Here is a 13,566-nt window from a genome sequence, read left to right as displayed (position 1 = left end):
CAAAGATAAGAAACCAGAAAAAAAAAAAAAAAAAGAAATTTATGTCCAATTGGAACTGACAGATGGTGTGGCAACCGTGAGCCTCTGGCCAAGACCTATTTGCTTTTGACCGACAACAGCTCCTAAAGAATCAGCTCATGTGTTACACCAAGACTGGCTGACATTTCCAGTGGGTTTGGGCTTTCTCCAATGTAACACTTTCACCTGCATTTTTCACAACTAAAAGCAAACAAGCATCCTTGATAGCATGGGAGTCTGTAACCTCTCCTGATGCCTTTATTATCCCCAGGCTTTTCTTACTGCTGGGCTGCCTTTCCCACCTCATTTGGAAGACATACATTTATTTATTTATTTATTTAAAGGAGATATTTAAACGTCTACTGTCCGTTCAGATTTCTAAATGGTGAAGCTCAGGGCTATTTTGTAATCCAAGGAAAATGAGGACATGTTTGTAAGTCAGCAATGAAGGCACTTGAGTATTACATATTCTATACCCAGCAAGCTTCATTGTGTGTAACACATCTATCAAAAAGCGGTAAATGCAGACGAGTCAAGCCAAACCAATAGGAACAGCCCCTGTGTAATCAATGTTTAGAAGCATCTGCATTTAATTTGACAGGCAGAAATACAATGCCAGGAAGAAGTGAAAGCATTACAACTGTCTAATTAATTGCTTTTTAAAATACGACTCCCTGTACTTAGCCTATCTCCTCACCAGATCCACATTAAGAAACTGAACTGCCTCAGCATTTGGGAGCAACCTATCATCCCAGAAACAACGTTTACAACAACAATTCCCACCAGGAAGTCTGGTCCGCCAGCTTGGTCTGAGCAAACCAGATGCAATTCTAAATAAAAATTCAGATATTTTTCAAAAGGTAAAACAAACACTAAAGATCTAGAAAAATTTGTTTCTGAGCTGTTGCCTGATGTTGCTGGGAGGGACAGCTCAGGACTCCTGGTCTATCCCAGCTGAGTCCTCAGGTTCAAATCTATCTCCCAGAAGATAGAAGGTACCACGTGTTCCTCTTTGGTACCATGGCACTGGTGCAGGCAGTGCATGGCCAGGGCCAGCTAAACAGATAATGTTCTCAGGCGTCTCCAAACCTGGCTGATTTTCTGTTGTTACAGACAATTCCACAACTACCACGGTACCGGCAAGAATTTCTGAATGAACCAATACCTGAAGGTCCACCAGTTTACCATGGATTTAGCACTTACACTACAGGTATGAAATAGTGCTACAGTAACATGATCTTCGTTTCACAGACAGGGAAAATAAACCAAAGTGTTTAACTGATTTAACTAAGTCCACATAAGATTAAGCTTAGCTAAGGTCTTAAATTGGAAGCAGAGGGCATCGGAGTAAGAGGCTGAAGTGCACCTAGATGCCAACTCTGCAGCTTCTAGAGAATGATCCCTTTCCTGCAGACTGCAATAATTTCAAAGCAATCTTTTAGGAAATATTCAGATGTCATGGCAGTTTGTTAGCCCTCCACATGTGGCAACAGCTTCAGACAAGGTGTCCAAACCCTTTGGGAGCTGTTGCTTATCTATCTTCTAGCACCTCAAGTGAACAGAGAGAGGTAAAGCTTCCACAGGAGGCAACCCTGTATCGCCCTTGGGGAAGCCATTCCCTCTCTGACTACAAGATCTTCAGGGTCATGGCCTCCTAAGGTGGGCATCTGAGTTAGCCGCCTCAGATGAGCCAGCCTAGGCAAGTTTTGCTGGTTAATTCTAATGGGGAGTCTTATTAACAAACAGTACTAACTGAGCTCAGCCTTTCAGCTCAGCTCTGGTGTTACACTGATGAGACGACTGCATCACCACAACCAAAGTCAAGAAGTCTCAGCAGCTCAGCGCCAGCAGAACTGTCTTCTGTAAACAGATTTCCCTAAGAAATAAAGAAACGGAACTGCCATCTGGCCTGTAAATTACAGCATTCTAGGTACACTAACCTTGAGTCAATACACAACTGCGACCATTCAGAAAAAACAGCATTTCAGAGCCACAGTAAAGTGGCAGCACAAACGGCTTTGCGGTTTTGTGGTTCTACTTAGCAGCTCATGGAGTTGTACTTGGCTGACAGCACTGCCAGCTTGCTAGCTTTTTTCATACAAAGCTTTTCCAAAGCATATAAATGAAGGGCATACTCAATATATTAATAATGGTATTTTTTTCCAGATATTTTTCATTGAAATTGACTCTTAAAATCCAGCTCTCTATACGTACCATAATGGAACAGCTGATCAGTCCACCTCTTTTATGCACTTTCAGCAAGTCTTCAAACAGCTTCATTTGCTCAGAAATAATCTCACCATATTTGCCCTGTACCAAATCAACAGATTCTGCCACTGCTCCACTGAAATCCACAATTGCATCTGCAGCACTGCCTCCATCTAGGGCTTCGTAAGATCCAGCCAGCCTGGAGGGAACACAGAACATTCTCAAGTCACCAAGTGGCTGTTGGAAATGCTCTAATTTGGCTTGAATGTAGGTAACATATTTGTGTCTCACCAAGGAAAAAAACAAAACAGAACAAACCAAAACAGTAGTTTGCAGATAAACCTTTGCTGGGTTTCTAGGAAAGAAGTGTAATGATAATTAAGGCTTTGGCCTGCTGAAGTAGAGTGCTTTGCACTCTTTTATGATTCACCTCCTCCATGCAGATTAAAGGAGGAGTTTTCAATCTTTTTCTAGGTTCTCGACTAGCAGCAAACCTGAAAGGTATGGAAAGTGTGACAGAGCTGAAAGACAAAACAAACAGATGAATAGAAAGGACAGCACTGAAGACTAAAAGGACAATGAACTAGCTCATACTTTGCATAAGCTTTCTCCAATAATGCACTCCAGAATTCATTTTTCACGTTGGAATGGCAGTAGATCAACTTCCCATCCATTGTTGGCAGCAGATCATCAACAACCACCTCTGTCCATTCTCCAAAGCACCAGAAACGGAAACGGAAAATCCCAGCATATTTCTCTGGGTTTTTAGGGTCCCATTCTTGTTCGTTGAAGTCTGGAATCACCTGAGAAACCATGCAAAGGGAAGTTCACCAAATGCACTGTTAAGGTTTATTCAGAGGGCAGACTGCCCTAGAGCATGCACTGTGCTGCTATTCAGCTTCACAAGCAGTTGACCTAAAACAGATGAAGCAGTGAAAAAAAGAGGGTGAATTTGGTACAAAGTCAAATACAGCTCCACTTCAAAGAATCTTTTAGGAAGGTAAAATACAAATTGATCTGCAGAGAAAGATAAACAGAACCTATTGTACTCTCTGGCTTTGCTATATCTTTTCTTTGGTGCTCAATGGGACTGTGGAGGGGGGAGGTCTCATAACATGCAAAAACAAACTTTTGAAGAAAGGGAATATTTCAACCCACCAAGATTCACCAGTTATCAGAGGCACATTAGTCCTAGAGGGAAAAACACTGGCTGATAGGCAGGGAAACAGCCAAGGTTTATCAGCTTCATTTTAAGCACCACGCACACAGATCACCTACCTGCTGCCAGAGGGCCTTCCTCAGGGCCAAGCAAGAGCACGCAGCCACGAACCAGCAGTTCCCCAGGGTGCCTTGGTGCAAGTCGTGGGAGCTGATTCCATTCACAAACAGGTGGGGGTCTTCACAGAGGTCCTAACAAAGCAAACCAGAGATTACTGGAGATTCCACTCCAGAAATGATCACAGTATCCTTCCAGCTGTTCCTCTCCACGCTTACTCTGCATCACATTCCCACTGAAGTGTGGAGTTTCTGTACCAGGAAGTTCAAAAGCCCTCTGCCACTGAGTATGTTTGAAAGTCAGGGTATATAGGATTATTTCAGTTCTTACAAGTAGATTGTATTGCCTTATCTAAACACCAAGATTTGCCTTTTTTTTTTTCCAGAGTTCCTAGTTCTGCCCTCAGCTAAAGGCGCTCTTTGAGGACTGGAATGATTTCAACATTTGGAAGACTTATTTGGCATTGGGGCAGTTAATGAACTGAAAGTAAGTGAAATGAGAAGGACGAAGCATTATAGGGAAAGGCTTTGATAAAAAAAAAATCAAGAAAAGCAGCAGAAAATTATGCCACTGACGCTAGAACTCTTCCTTCATTGCCACTCCCTTGGCTGACATACTGGAAACCCTCCTCCACCAACAGTATGAGTTACTGCAGTGACCCCTGCCACCCAGCACCAAAGAAGCCAGAGAATACACGCCTATGAAATATGTCTCATTCTCTGGGTCTCATCATTCTCATCTGGCCATTATTAGAACCACTCGTTCCTCCTCTCCCATTGCAGATTCTCATCAAAGCATAGCTGGCTCTTCCTGTGATGTCTCCCTGCTCCTCACCAGCTTGCCCCTTGCTGTGTCATTTCCAAGAACTACAATGATCATCACTGAACATGGGAAAGCCCCAGGGGTACATTTTACAGCAGTGCTGTGTTTGTTACCAACAAATCCTTGGTAGATGATGTTCTCCTGAACAGATACATACGTGGGCTCACAGTCCCAGAGAGGACCTCCCAAGCAACACTTCAGAAAAAGAGGTAATCTGCTGGGAATTGATTGCCCAGTGATTGCTCATGACGCTCTCGGGTGAATCATTGCTTTTCCTGACTGCTTGAGAGGATGGAAGAGCAGACAGCAGTAAGAAATTCTGATTTTTCAGAGTTTAAGAATAACCCTAAATTTCAACACTGTGGGAAGGAAATGATCTTATATCCAGGCATTAAAAATGCAGAATAAATAACTCCCTCTCACATTAAAATGGCAGGAGACTCCAAATTTACCGTAGTCTTTCCAGTTTGGAATAAGCAGCAGAATAAGGAGCTGTGCTCCTTACCTCATGGATCCTCACTGCCCTTTGATAATTATAGATGAGGATCCCAAAATACCAAGATTGCAATCCAAGCCTGGCTGCACACCACAGGCATGTCAAAACCTCTCGGTCTTCCCTTTGATGGGACTGTGACGAATCAGTGCCAGCTGAACTTATTTTCAGAGAAAAGAACTACCTCAGTGTTGAGCTGAAAGCCTGTTTTCCTGGGCTGGTGTAGCAGATGGCAGTCTGAAGTCAGCTCACGGTGTGTAGTGCATGGAGCTGCTGCTGTTTTCTTTAAGAAAATGATTTTTTTTGGCATGAGACTTTCCCCATTAAATAACAATTGGTAGAAGTTTTAAATGCCTCTTGGGAAACGATTAACTGATCATTATATGACACTGTTGTTCTGTCAGTGTTTCTTGCATGTGTCTTCACTTAGAGACATTTCAAAGCTTATTAACAGACCTTAATAAAGTTCTGAATAAAAGTGGCGCCTACAAGGAGAACTGACTATGTAGAAGACACTCGTCTGCATCGTGGACAGACCCATTCAATCTGCCTGGATATCTGATACAGAGTGGCAACAGGAACTTCAAGCTAGCACCTCAGCTGATGTAGATCAACCCAGCTGCCTGTTGCAGAGGTCGACATCAGTTGACGGCTTTGGCCTTCGTGGTGTAGCACACACTCCAAACCCAGCTTGGGTAGACTCACGTTTCATATCTCATTTCCATGCATCTCTGGCAGTAATAATTTCTAGTTTGTTTTTCCTTTCAAAATGTTATTTTGTTAGTGTAATAACAAAGGATAAATTGAGCATTTGGGGTTAAAATTGTCCAAACTTTTCTGTCACTAGAGGAAGCCAAAACTTACATTGATTTTGAAGGAAATTAAGCACTACTGATTATTACAAATATCTTCTCTTATTTGATTTGCTTTGCTAAAAATAACCACATTAAACTGATGCTTTTTAATTGAAGTGTGTCTTACATCTCACACAGCCCTCAGAGAAAAAACAGAGAGCAGCACGTGTCAGCTGCCAAACATATGGGTGAGATTAGCATTTGCTGACCGCTGGGGTCCAAAGCAAACAAGGAACAGCAGAACTCAGAAACAGCACCTCCCTGTTTCCACCACAGTCACTAAATTCTTCAGGATCCTGCTTGATAAACCCTTTCTTATTAAACTGCCTAGGAGAGCTGGACTTCTAAGACTAAAGAACATTGTAAGAAAATGACATTACCTCTGTTTCTCATCATTAATTACAGTCATTATAACAGCTTCTATGCTGACTGTCACTGTGTGGCTCAGATGAGATGCACAGTAATACTCCACTGCAAGCTACAGCTAATTTCAGCTGCTTGCTTTCTTCTGGGCTTTTTGCTTTTCACCACTTATGCAGCATAGCAAATTCTAAGGAATGCTTTTGAGATGGGATTAGCTATCTAAGCCACAATTCCCCTAACACAGTTAGAAATGTTCTATTAAAATACATTATTCTGCAGTCCTCGTGAGGATTTTAAGCATTTTTGGTTTCCCTAAGCATGTAAAAAAAAAATTTTCAAAAATCACTTTTCCAATAACTGTCCCAGCAGTGATAATTTAGGATAGTTGAGGACCAAGCCAACTACCATCAGAGGAATCACAAGGAAGAAAGACTGACACGAGATGTGGCCCAGGCATTTCAGGAGACCTGATGCCTTATCTCCCTTGCAACCTAAACACCTAAGCACTTGGGTTCCGAGTTCCACTAGAAGTACCTTCTTTGCAAACACAGCTGTTTAACCCTAATCCCTTCTCTCAGGATCAGCCTGCATCATCTGTGCTGTAAATAAATAAATAAATAAATAAATATCTTCCCATTTAGCTTGAAATAGCTTTAAAATGGAAAAGGGTAGGTTTAAATTAGACATAAGGAAGAAATTCTTTACTCTGAGCGTGGTGAGGCACTGGCCCAGGTTGCCCAGAGAAGCTGTGGATGCCCCATCCCTGCAAGTGTCCACAGCCAGGCTGGATGGGGCTTTGAGCGACCTGGTCTGGTGGGAGATGTCCCTGCCCAGGACAGGAGCCTTGGAACGAGATTATTTTTAAGGTTTCTTCCAACCCAAACCATTCTATGATTTCCAAGAAAAAGTTTAAAAGAGGTTAGTGGGTCTTATTATACATCATGGACATATAATAGCCACACTATTTCTGATACAACACGGCTAATAAAAGCAGTTGTTGTATTATTTATGCCCACAGGGAGCGTTCCAGCATCCAAAATGCAGCACTCTCCCCAGTTCTCCCCTTACACATCTGTATAATAAAATAAACACCATCTGCAGAACTACAATTAGGTAAGAGGTTACAGCGGCTCATGGTTCTGCTGAAAACCCTGATGTTTGTATTTTCATACCAGACTTTCATTCGCATGACATAAGACTATTTGTGTCACCTCCTATCCTTGCTGCACTGCGTAGGCTCAAAATACCTGACATTTAGCGCTGCTGAGCACTGATGCTGTGAGAAATAAAGTGTCTCACAAACCCCTTTTCCTGATTTTAATTGGTTCATCTTTTTGTTGTATTATTATAAGTATTACCAATATCCATGAACTAAAAAAATGAGCAATATTGGTTATAAATAGGGAGAAAGACATTCAAAGAGTTAACTAATTTGCTATGTGTCTTCACAGACATTAATTGAACCTGCACTGCAAAACATCATGAGATCTCTGATGTCTGAGAAAAGGGAAAGATTATTTTTTAATGGATTAGGGTCTGTCAGCTGGCTCAGATAGAAAAACAGAGATTCAGGAAAAGTAAAGAAGGAAAAAAAATAATTATGTTTGCAACTAAGATTTTCAAAGGATTCAGTACCATTTAGCGCTTATTTTCTCCAGCACTGTTTAAAGAATCCAGCCCTAACATAAAAAAAAATGAATCTACCTTTGCTTGCACACAAGATGTACAGAGACAGGCACTTTCCTTGATTCTATCAGACTGATCTACTTAAGCCCGGTACACCATTCCCTTAAATACTTTTAGAGCAGTTTGAATTATGTCAGAGCTGAGAATTCTTCCAATTTTCATCTCTTCTCTCGTCCTCATATCATACTGAGTCAACTCCCGTAGAGAATGAGGTTGGTGTAGGGAAGCTAGGGGAAAGGCATTCTTCCTGAATACGGATGCAAAAAAATTAGCTAACGATGAACCAACCTCATCTAAAGGAAGGTAGGAAAGCCAGCCCTTACTTTGAGGCTGTGTAGCTGAAGAGGTAGAAGAGATTGTCTGTCCTATAATAAATCTCAACTGTGCTGGCATGTTTATAGAAACCCTCTCCAGATCAGGCTGTTTGCCAAGGCAATTGCAGTTGGCCCTAAAAAGAAAAATAACTGACTCCAACTGGGCTAGATACTTCAATGCATACAAAAAGCCTTTTGCAACTTTGTTGTGCTGGAAAAGCTCTGCCTATGGAGTGGAAAAAGAGAAGTCCTAAGTTACAATCATGCCCTGCAGTATAGCTCTAACCCCTCAGAGGATGGTTCTCAGAGAAGGAAATCCTGGGTCAGATACGACCCTGACAGAAACAGCCCCTGCTGAGATCAGAAGTCACTTTACCATCAGTGCTGTTACACCACGTAAGTCAACAAAAGGAAGATATAGCCCTCAGGTTTCTGTCTGTACACCCTGAGCTCAGGATGTGTAATTCCTCTGTTAACTTCATGCCCATTGTCCCAACATCAGTTCCTGAGAGCAAGATAATGCCCAATACTGCTTTAAAAAGAAACCCAGCAAGGGCAAGAGTTTGATCCAGCCTTGTGTAAAAGAAAACTCACTTGTACAGGAATTGAGAAATCCTTCTTCCCCCTCCTCCTTCTCCAATAAATCCCATTACAAAATCAAATGCATCACAGACATTTTTGTAGCATTCTTTTTTTCCATTTTCAGTTTGGGGGTAGTGGTGACTAATGCTCAGCAAAGGCCATAGGTTGCAGCCTTGCCCTGTCTACGGGACACGTGTGTTTGGGGAGGATCGGAAACAATGTTTTGGAATTAAAATACCAAAACATTCGGCAACATGGTGTGTATCTTGGCTGCCTCTAGGTTTCACCTGACCCTTGGAGCGCTGGAGCTGCTCTCATCCAGAATGCTGACAGTTGCGGGAAGGATTCAGATGGTGTGCCGTAGGGCTGACCTTTTCCTGAACCTCGCTAAAAAAGAGTGTTTTCTGAAGCTTTCAGAGTCCTCTGCCACTTCATCCCAGAAATCATTCAAAACTATGACGGACTTTCTGTTCTCCCAGGACCCTCTTAGAAGTGTATCATACCATCTCTTGCTGCTCTGTCTTAGGTTGTGATGCTTTGGATCAATGTTCTACAGAACTGCAGCACATTCATCTTGCCACCAGCAGGAATAAGGACATTAAAAATCTGTTCCACAGAAAATCAATCATAAATGAGTTCAAAATAAATATAAGAGATTAGAATGTGTATGACAGCAAGGGGATACACAGCACATGGGGAAGGGCCCCACAGAAGTCAGGCTCATCGCACATAGCGATGCAGTCTACGTGTGTGCCATATCTGTTTATCTGGGAGTGCTACTTAGCAAGTTGTAACTGCTCCAAATGGGCTGCCAGCAGTCCAGGGATCTCAGACCAATTTGTCTTTTTTTTCCTCCAGTGGAAAGGAAATAAATTGAGGGCATTTTCAAGAAAAACTGCACGTATAGTTCTTTTGAGAAACAGGTGGCATAAGCCAGTCCAACTCTATTTCTGCAGAGAGCAACCTGCTAAAGCAGTGGCAATGTTTAATTAAATTAAATGGCATTAGATTAAAATTAAGTTGCATTGAATTAAATTAAATACTTGCACTGAAGGCAAGTAACAGAAGGATGGCCAAGTTCGAAGACAGGCAGTTTAGACCGACTCCCCAGCATCACTTCCAGGCACACACTAATGCGGCTGGGGTCAGACACGGGCTCCAAGTCCACTCAGGCTGCATCAGACTAAAAGGCCACCCACCGTTTAGCTATGGTTTTTTACTGCTTCCTCAAAACATATTTTTCAATCAAGTTCTTGAACTAGTTTCCTAAGATGGAAAATAAAAACAACAAGAAAAGGAGGTTGGAAAACATCACGCACAATTTTTCACAACACTGAAGTATTCAGCACTGGACCAGTGCGCAATAAGGAGCTCCCAGGTCTGTACGCCTGACTGTTCGTCTCTGGCTGGAAATAGCTGCGCTGTTTTCTTCGCCTGATAATAAGCATCATTTTGACTCAGTGGCCATGACCTTTCTAGACTTGTCCTGTCTGACCTTATGCTGTGTCTCAAGGGGCTGGTAAGCGATGCAGACTGAATTCTTCATGATTGCCTTTTAGGAAGAAGGGAATATGCTGTTTACAAAAGAGTATTAAGTAGATTTCAGCAAAGTCACCCTTCTCTTTCTTTCTTTTTTTTTTTTAATTACATCGTGGATGTTTTTTGTTATTACATTGGGCATTGTGTGGCAAAAACAAAGTCAAGTCATCTAAGAAACATCGTCCGGTGAGAAAAATCAGATCAAGCTGGAGGTGATTTGTTTTACTTGAAAGGAGATATTTCTTCCTTGTCCAATGACAATACACAATCTTTAAAGGTTAAAAAGGGTAAGTCTAAACCACAGCATTAAAGAGCATAAATCTCTTTATCAACAATCTCCTCCTTTCCCCATCCTCCTCCAGCAGGGGTTGGTTTCAGCTTAGATTCCAGTATCTACTAATTGTGCCATTTATCTCAAACACTTTTTTCTTGAAGATAAAAATCCTTTATCCTCTTCTCCCAAACTCCTCATCTTTTTCAGACAGCACCTTGAGGTGTTCTCCCCGACTTATCTGCTTAAAGCAAAAAAATTCTAATGCCTGGGATACCAGTGCACCGAAAGCCATTGTGACGTCCCAGATACACTTTTGGAATTGTGATATACACTACACCATTCTGAACTTTATGTTTGCTTCAAAACATAAAAAGAGGAACCGTAAGCTTGTATATAAAATCCTGATCATAACACGTGAGCTTCTTAAACTATTAGATGACTTGAAATATATAAAATTTTGGATTTTGAATTTATTTTTTAAAATAGACATTTTGTACTAGCCAGCACAACACAACTTTTCTGAGCCATCATAAGTTTGAGTCAATTGAATCTCTCAGTTCCAACAGGACATGGATCAGACCCTTAAATTCTAGACTGGACATCCTTTCTGGTAAAGATCCACCTAAGATGAGGTAAAACAGAGGGTATTTGTCTTTTAGGAACATAGAGATATGCCCAGGACCTTGCAGAGAACCATAGTGCTTTCACACCATTAAAACTTTATCAGATGGCTCATCTACAAGCTCTAGAAAAAAGCCTTCGCATCTCTGTATTCCTCGAGCCTTCTGGTATAGCTCGCTCCTTCCATTTGCTGCAGCCACGAGAGCGACAGCAGTGTCCAGCGCTGTCTGGGTGCTAGCAAACGTCAGGACAGCAAAGCCTTATGAAGTGAGGATAAACACCAGCACCCATCAGTGGTCAGCAAGGTCACCAGTGTTGCCAATGGCAGCCAAAGGGAGTAACCCAGAAAGTGTTGATAAGGAACAAAACAAATAGACCAGTGGAGAGAGAACCCAAAATTTGTGATACCTGTTTGACAGTCTGAACAACCAACCCCCTTCCCATTTTAAGGAATCTCACTGCTTGCCTAAGAGCTCAAATTCCGAGCTATAAAAAACGCGTCAAAAATGATACAGCAGCATTCGGTTTGCTTACAAATACTAAAAGCACTTTTATGACTCAGCCAAATCACTGCATCATCTCATAAATTCACAGAAACTACCAGAAAGAATTTTATTTGCACATCTTTAAAATAAACAGCAGCTTCTACTTCTAAAATATCTTTTAAAATCTTATCTTGGAAAGATGTTCATTTAGCAATAAAGTTATCAGCACATGAGATAAGTGTCTTCAGTTTTGAGAGAGGAAACTGGAAAACCTCACAGCACAGATTTCTCAAGTAAGATACCAAGAGCAGAATCACAGCTGTCGTACCTGCCAGGCAATCAGGCACATGCTTCTCCCTTCACGTAGCCTAGTACGGATCGCTGTTAGAGGGCTGAAATGAATTAAACATTTTTGGATAAGCCTCTTCCCTTCTACTTGTGTCAAAACTTCTGGAAGTTTTTGAAATTTAAGGAACCATATTAGGTGCTAAAGGGTAAACTTTTTAAGGGTAATTGTGTGACTAACGTGCCATCTCTGCAGCTGGCGGTGCCAAATGACAGCCACTATTGCCACTATAGCAATGAATTCACTCAGTGTTCTCCATCAATACCAGTCAGTCTTGCAGATCACAGAGCACCTCTTAAAAAATGTCCAAAATTACTTGGCTACTTAACATAAAGGCTGGAGATACCCTTTCCTCCTGCCCTGCTCAGTCTGGGAAGCATCTCTACTTACTGTGATGTCAAATGCAAGTGACTCCAGCTTCACAATGACTGTCACGGTTTTCCCTATAATGATCCAGGATTTTCTTCTGTTTCAACCCAAAACAAAGACTAGAGCAGATCCAGGTCATGATTTTATCACAGTTGAAGCATAGTTTCATCTGTATGTTTAAATGGTTTAGACGCTTAAGAGACCTCTTGCTTGGAAGGATATAATAAGAAACTTTTTTTCTTATTTCTATCAAGTTGTTTCTTTCCATAGAACTTTCAGGGCATTTATTGGGCTTGGTTTTGGTTTTCCCAACGTGACATAAATATCCTAATTTGAACTCACTACTTAATTTCAGACAAATCCCTTTGTGAAACACTAACATTATATCTGCTGGATGCCAGCCCAAGACAAAGATGTTATTCAACTGTCAGAAAACAGAGAAAGCCAATATGGCAAACAGAAAATCCAGAATAATTTTGTCACAAAATTCACCGCTAACAGACCTGCATCTTCATCGGTTCAAATAAAGTAGCACAAAGATCAAGGTGTGTATCTGAATGGATGGTAGTTCATTCAGGATCACATGGGGTTCCTTATCTTCAAGAGGATCGTATACATATATAAGAAAAATAAGAGGCTCTGTAGAAGCTGTGTATTTAGAAAATCACCAAGTTCGCAGGAACTGAACAAAGGTCAGTGATGGTGAACAGATGAGTTAGTGCCATCATTGAGAAGTTACTCCTCTGATTTGCCAGTTTGGAAATCCTGGCAATGCCAACAAGTTCCCCTTTGTCTTTTGCAATGACTACTACCAGCCACAGGAGTACTCACAGCGGCCAGCCTCACACCTCTTTTCAAGAGAGCACAAGCTGTTTGATTTGCAGTTATGGATTTGAAGTTACATTCTGGGTAAAACAGAAGGGATCCAGATCTCCAGTCCTATTACAATGCATTCAAAACACCATAAAATTTCCTTTAAAGGTGGAGATTCTCTATGAACGTTTAGGAATCGCTGCGAGAGCTTCAAGCCTCCCATCACCTGAGAAGAGAGAAACCTCCCAAGATCTTCTATTGTGAGAAACAGCCTGCTTGTCTCCCAGGAAGAGCAGTCTGAGAGGTGCTGATAACTCAAACATGAACTCGACTAGGCATCAAATTCCAGCTAGTCTGAGAGCACAGTGCTCCACCTCTATGTGCTGGAGAAGCACTCCAGTTCCAGCACTGCTTCTCTCCTGCCAGGTTTAATTTCTTTATGATGTACCAGGAAAAGCATCTCAGCCAGCTGGAACTCTAAACCCCACCAGGGACATTGAAGT

At 41.7% G+C, this 13,566-nt stretch overlaps 1 protein-coding gene across 4 annotated transcripts in view; it reads right to left on the bottom strand.

Annotated features, from left to right (window-relative positions):
- Positions 1 to 13,566, bottom strand: part of CAPN6 (calpain 6) — a 69,537-nt gene that overhangs the window by 31,117 nt on the left and 24,854 nt on the right. For all 4 annotated transcript variants that reach the window (XR_015259754.1, XR_015259752.1, XR_015259753.1 and 1 more), the window contains exons 4-6: positions 3,505 to 3,636; positions 2,821 to 3,029; positions 2,233 to 2,425 (exon numbers count right to left, since the gene is read on the bottom strand). Coding sequence is in view for 1 of the 4 variants with exons in the window: in XM_086756619.1 (XP_086612745.1) it covers positions 2,233 to 2,425; positions 2,821 to 3,029; positions 3,505 to 3,636 (534 nt within the window). In the remaining 3 variants the exon portion in view is untranslated. The remainder of the gene's footprint in view (positions 1 to 2,232; positions 2,426 to 2,820; positions 3,030 to 3,504; positions 3,637 to 13,566) is intronic.

Source organism: Chlamydotis macqueenii, chromosome 11 (genome assembly GCF_036417535.1).
Source record: "Chlamydotis macqueenii isolate bChlMac1 chromosome 11, bChlMac1.mat, whole genome shotgun sequence".
NCBI classification, from domain to species: Eukaryota; Metazoa; Chordata; class Aves; order Otidiformes; family Otididae; genus Chlamydotis; species Chlamydotis macqueenii.
This window is presented reverse-complemented; position numbering and strand designations above follow the sequence as displayed.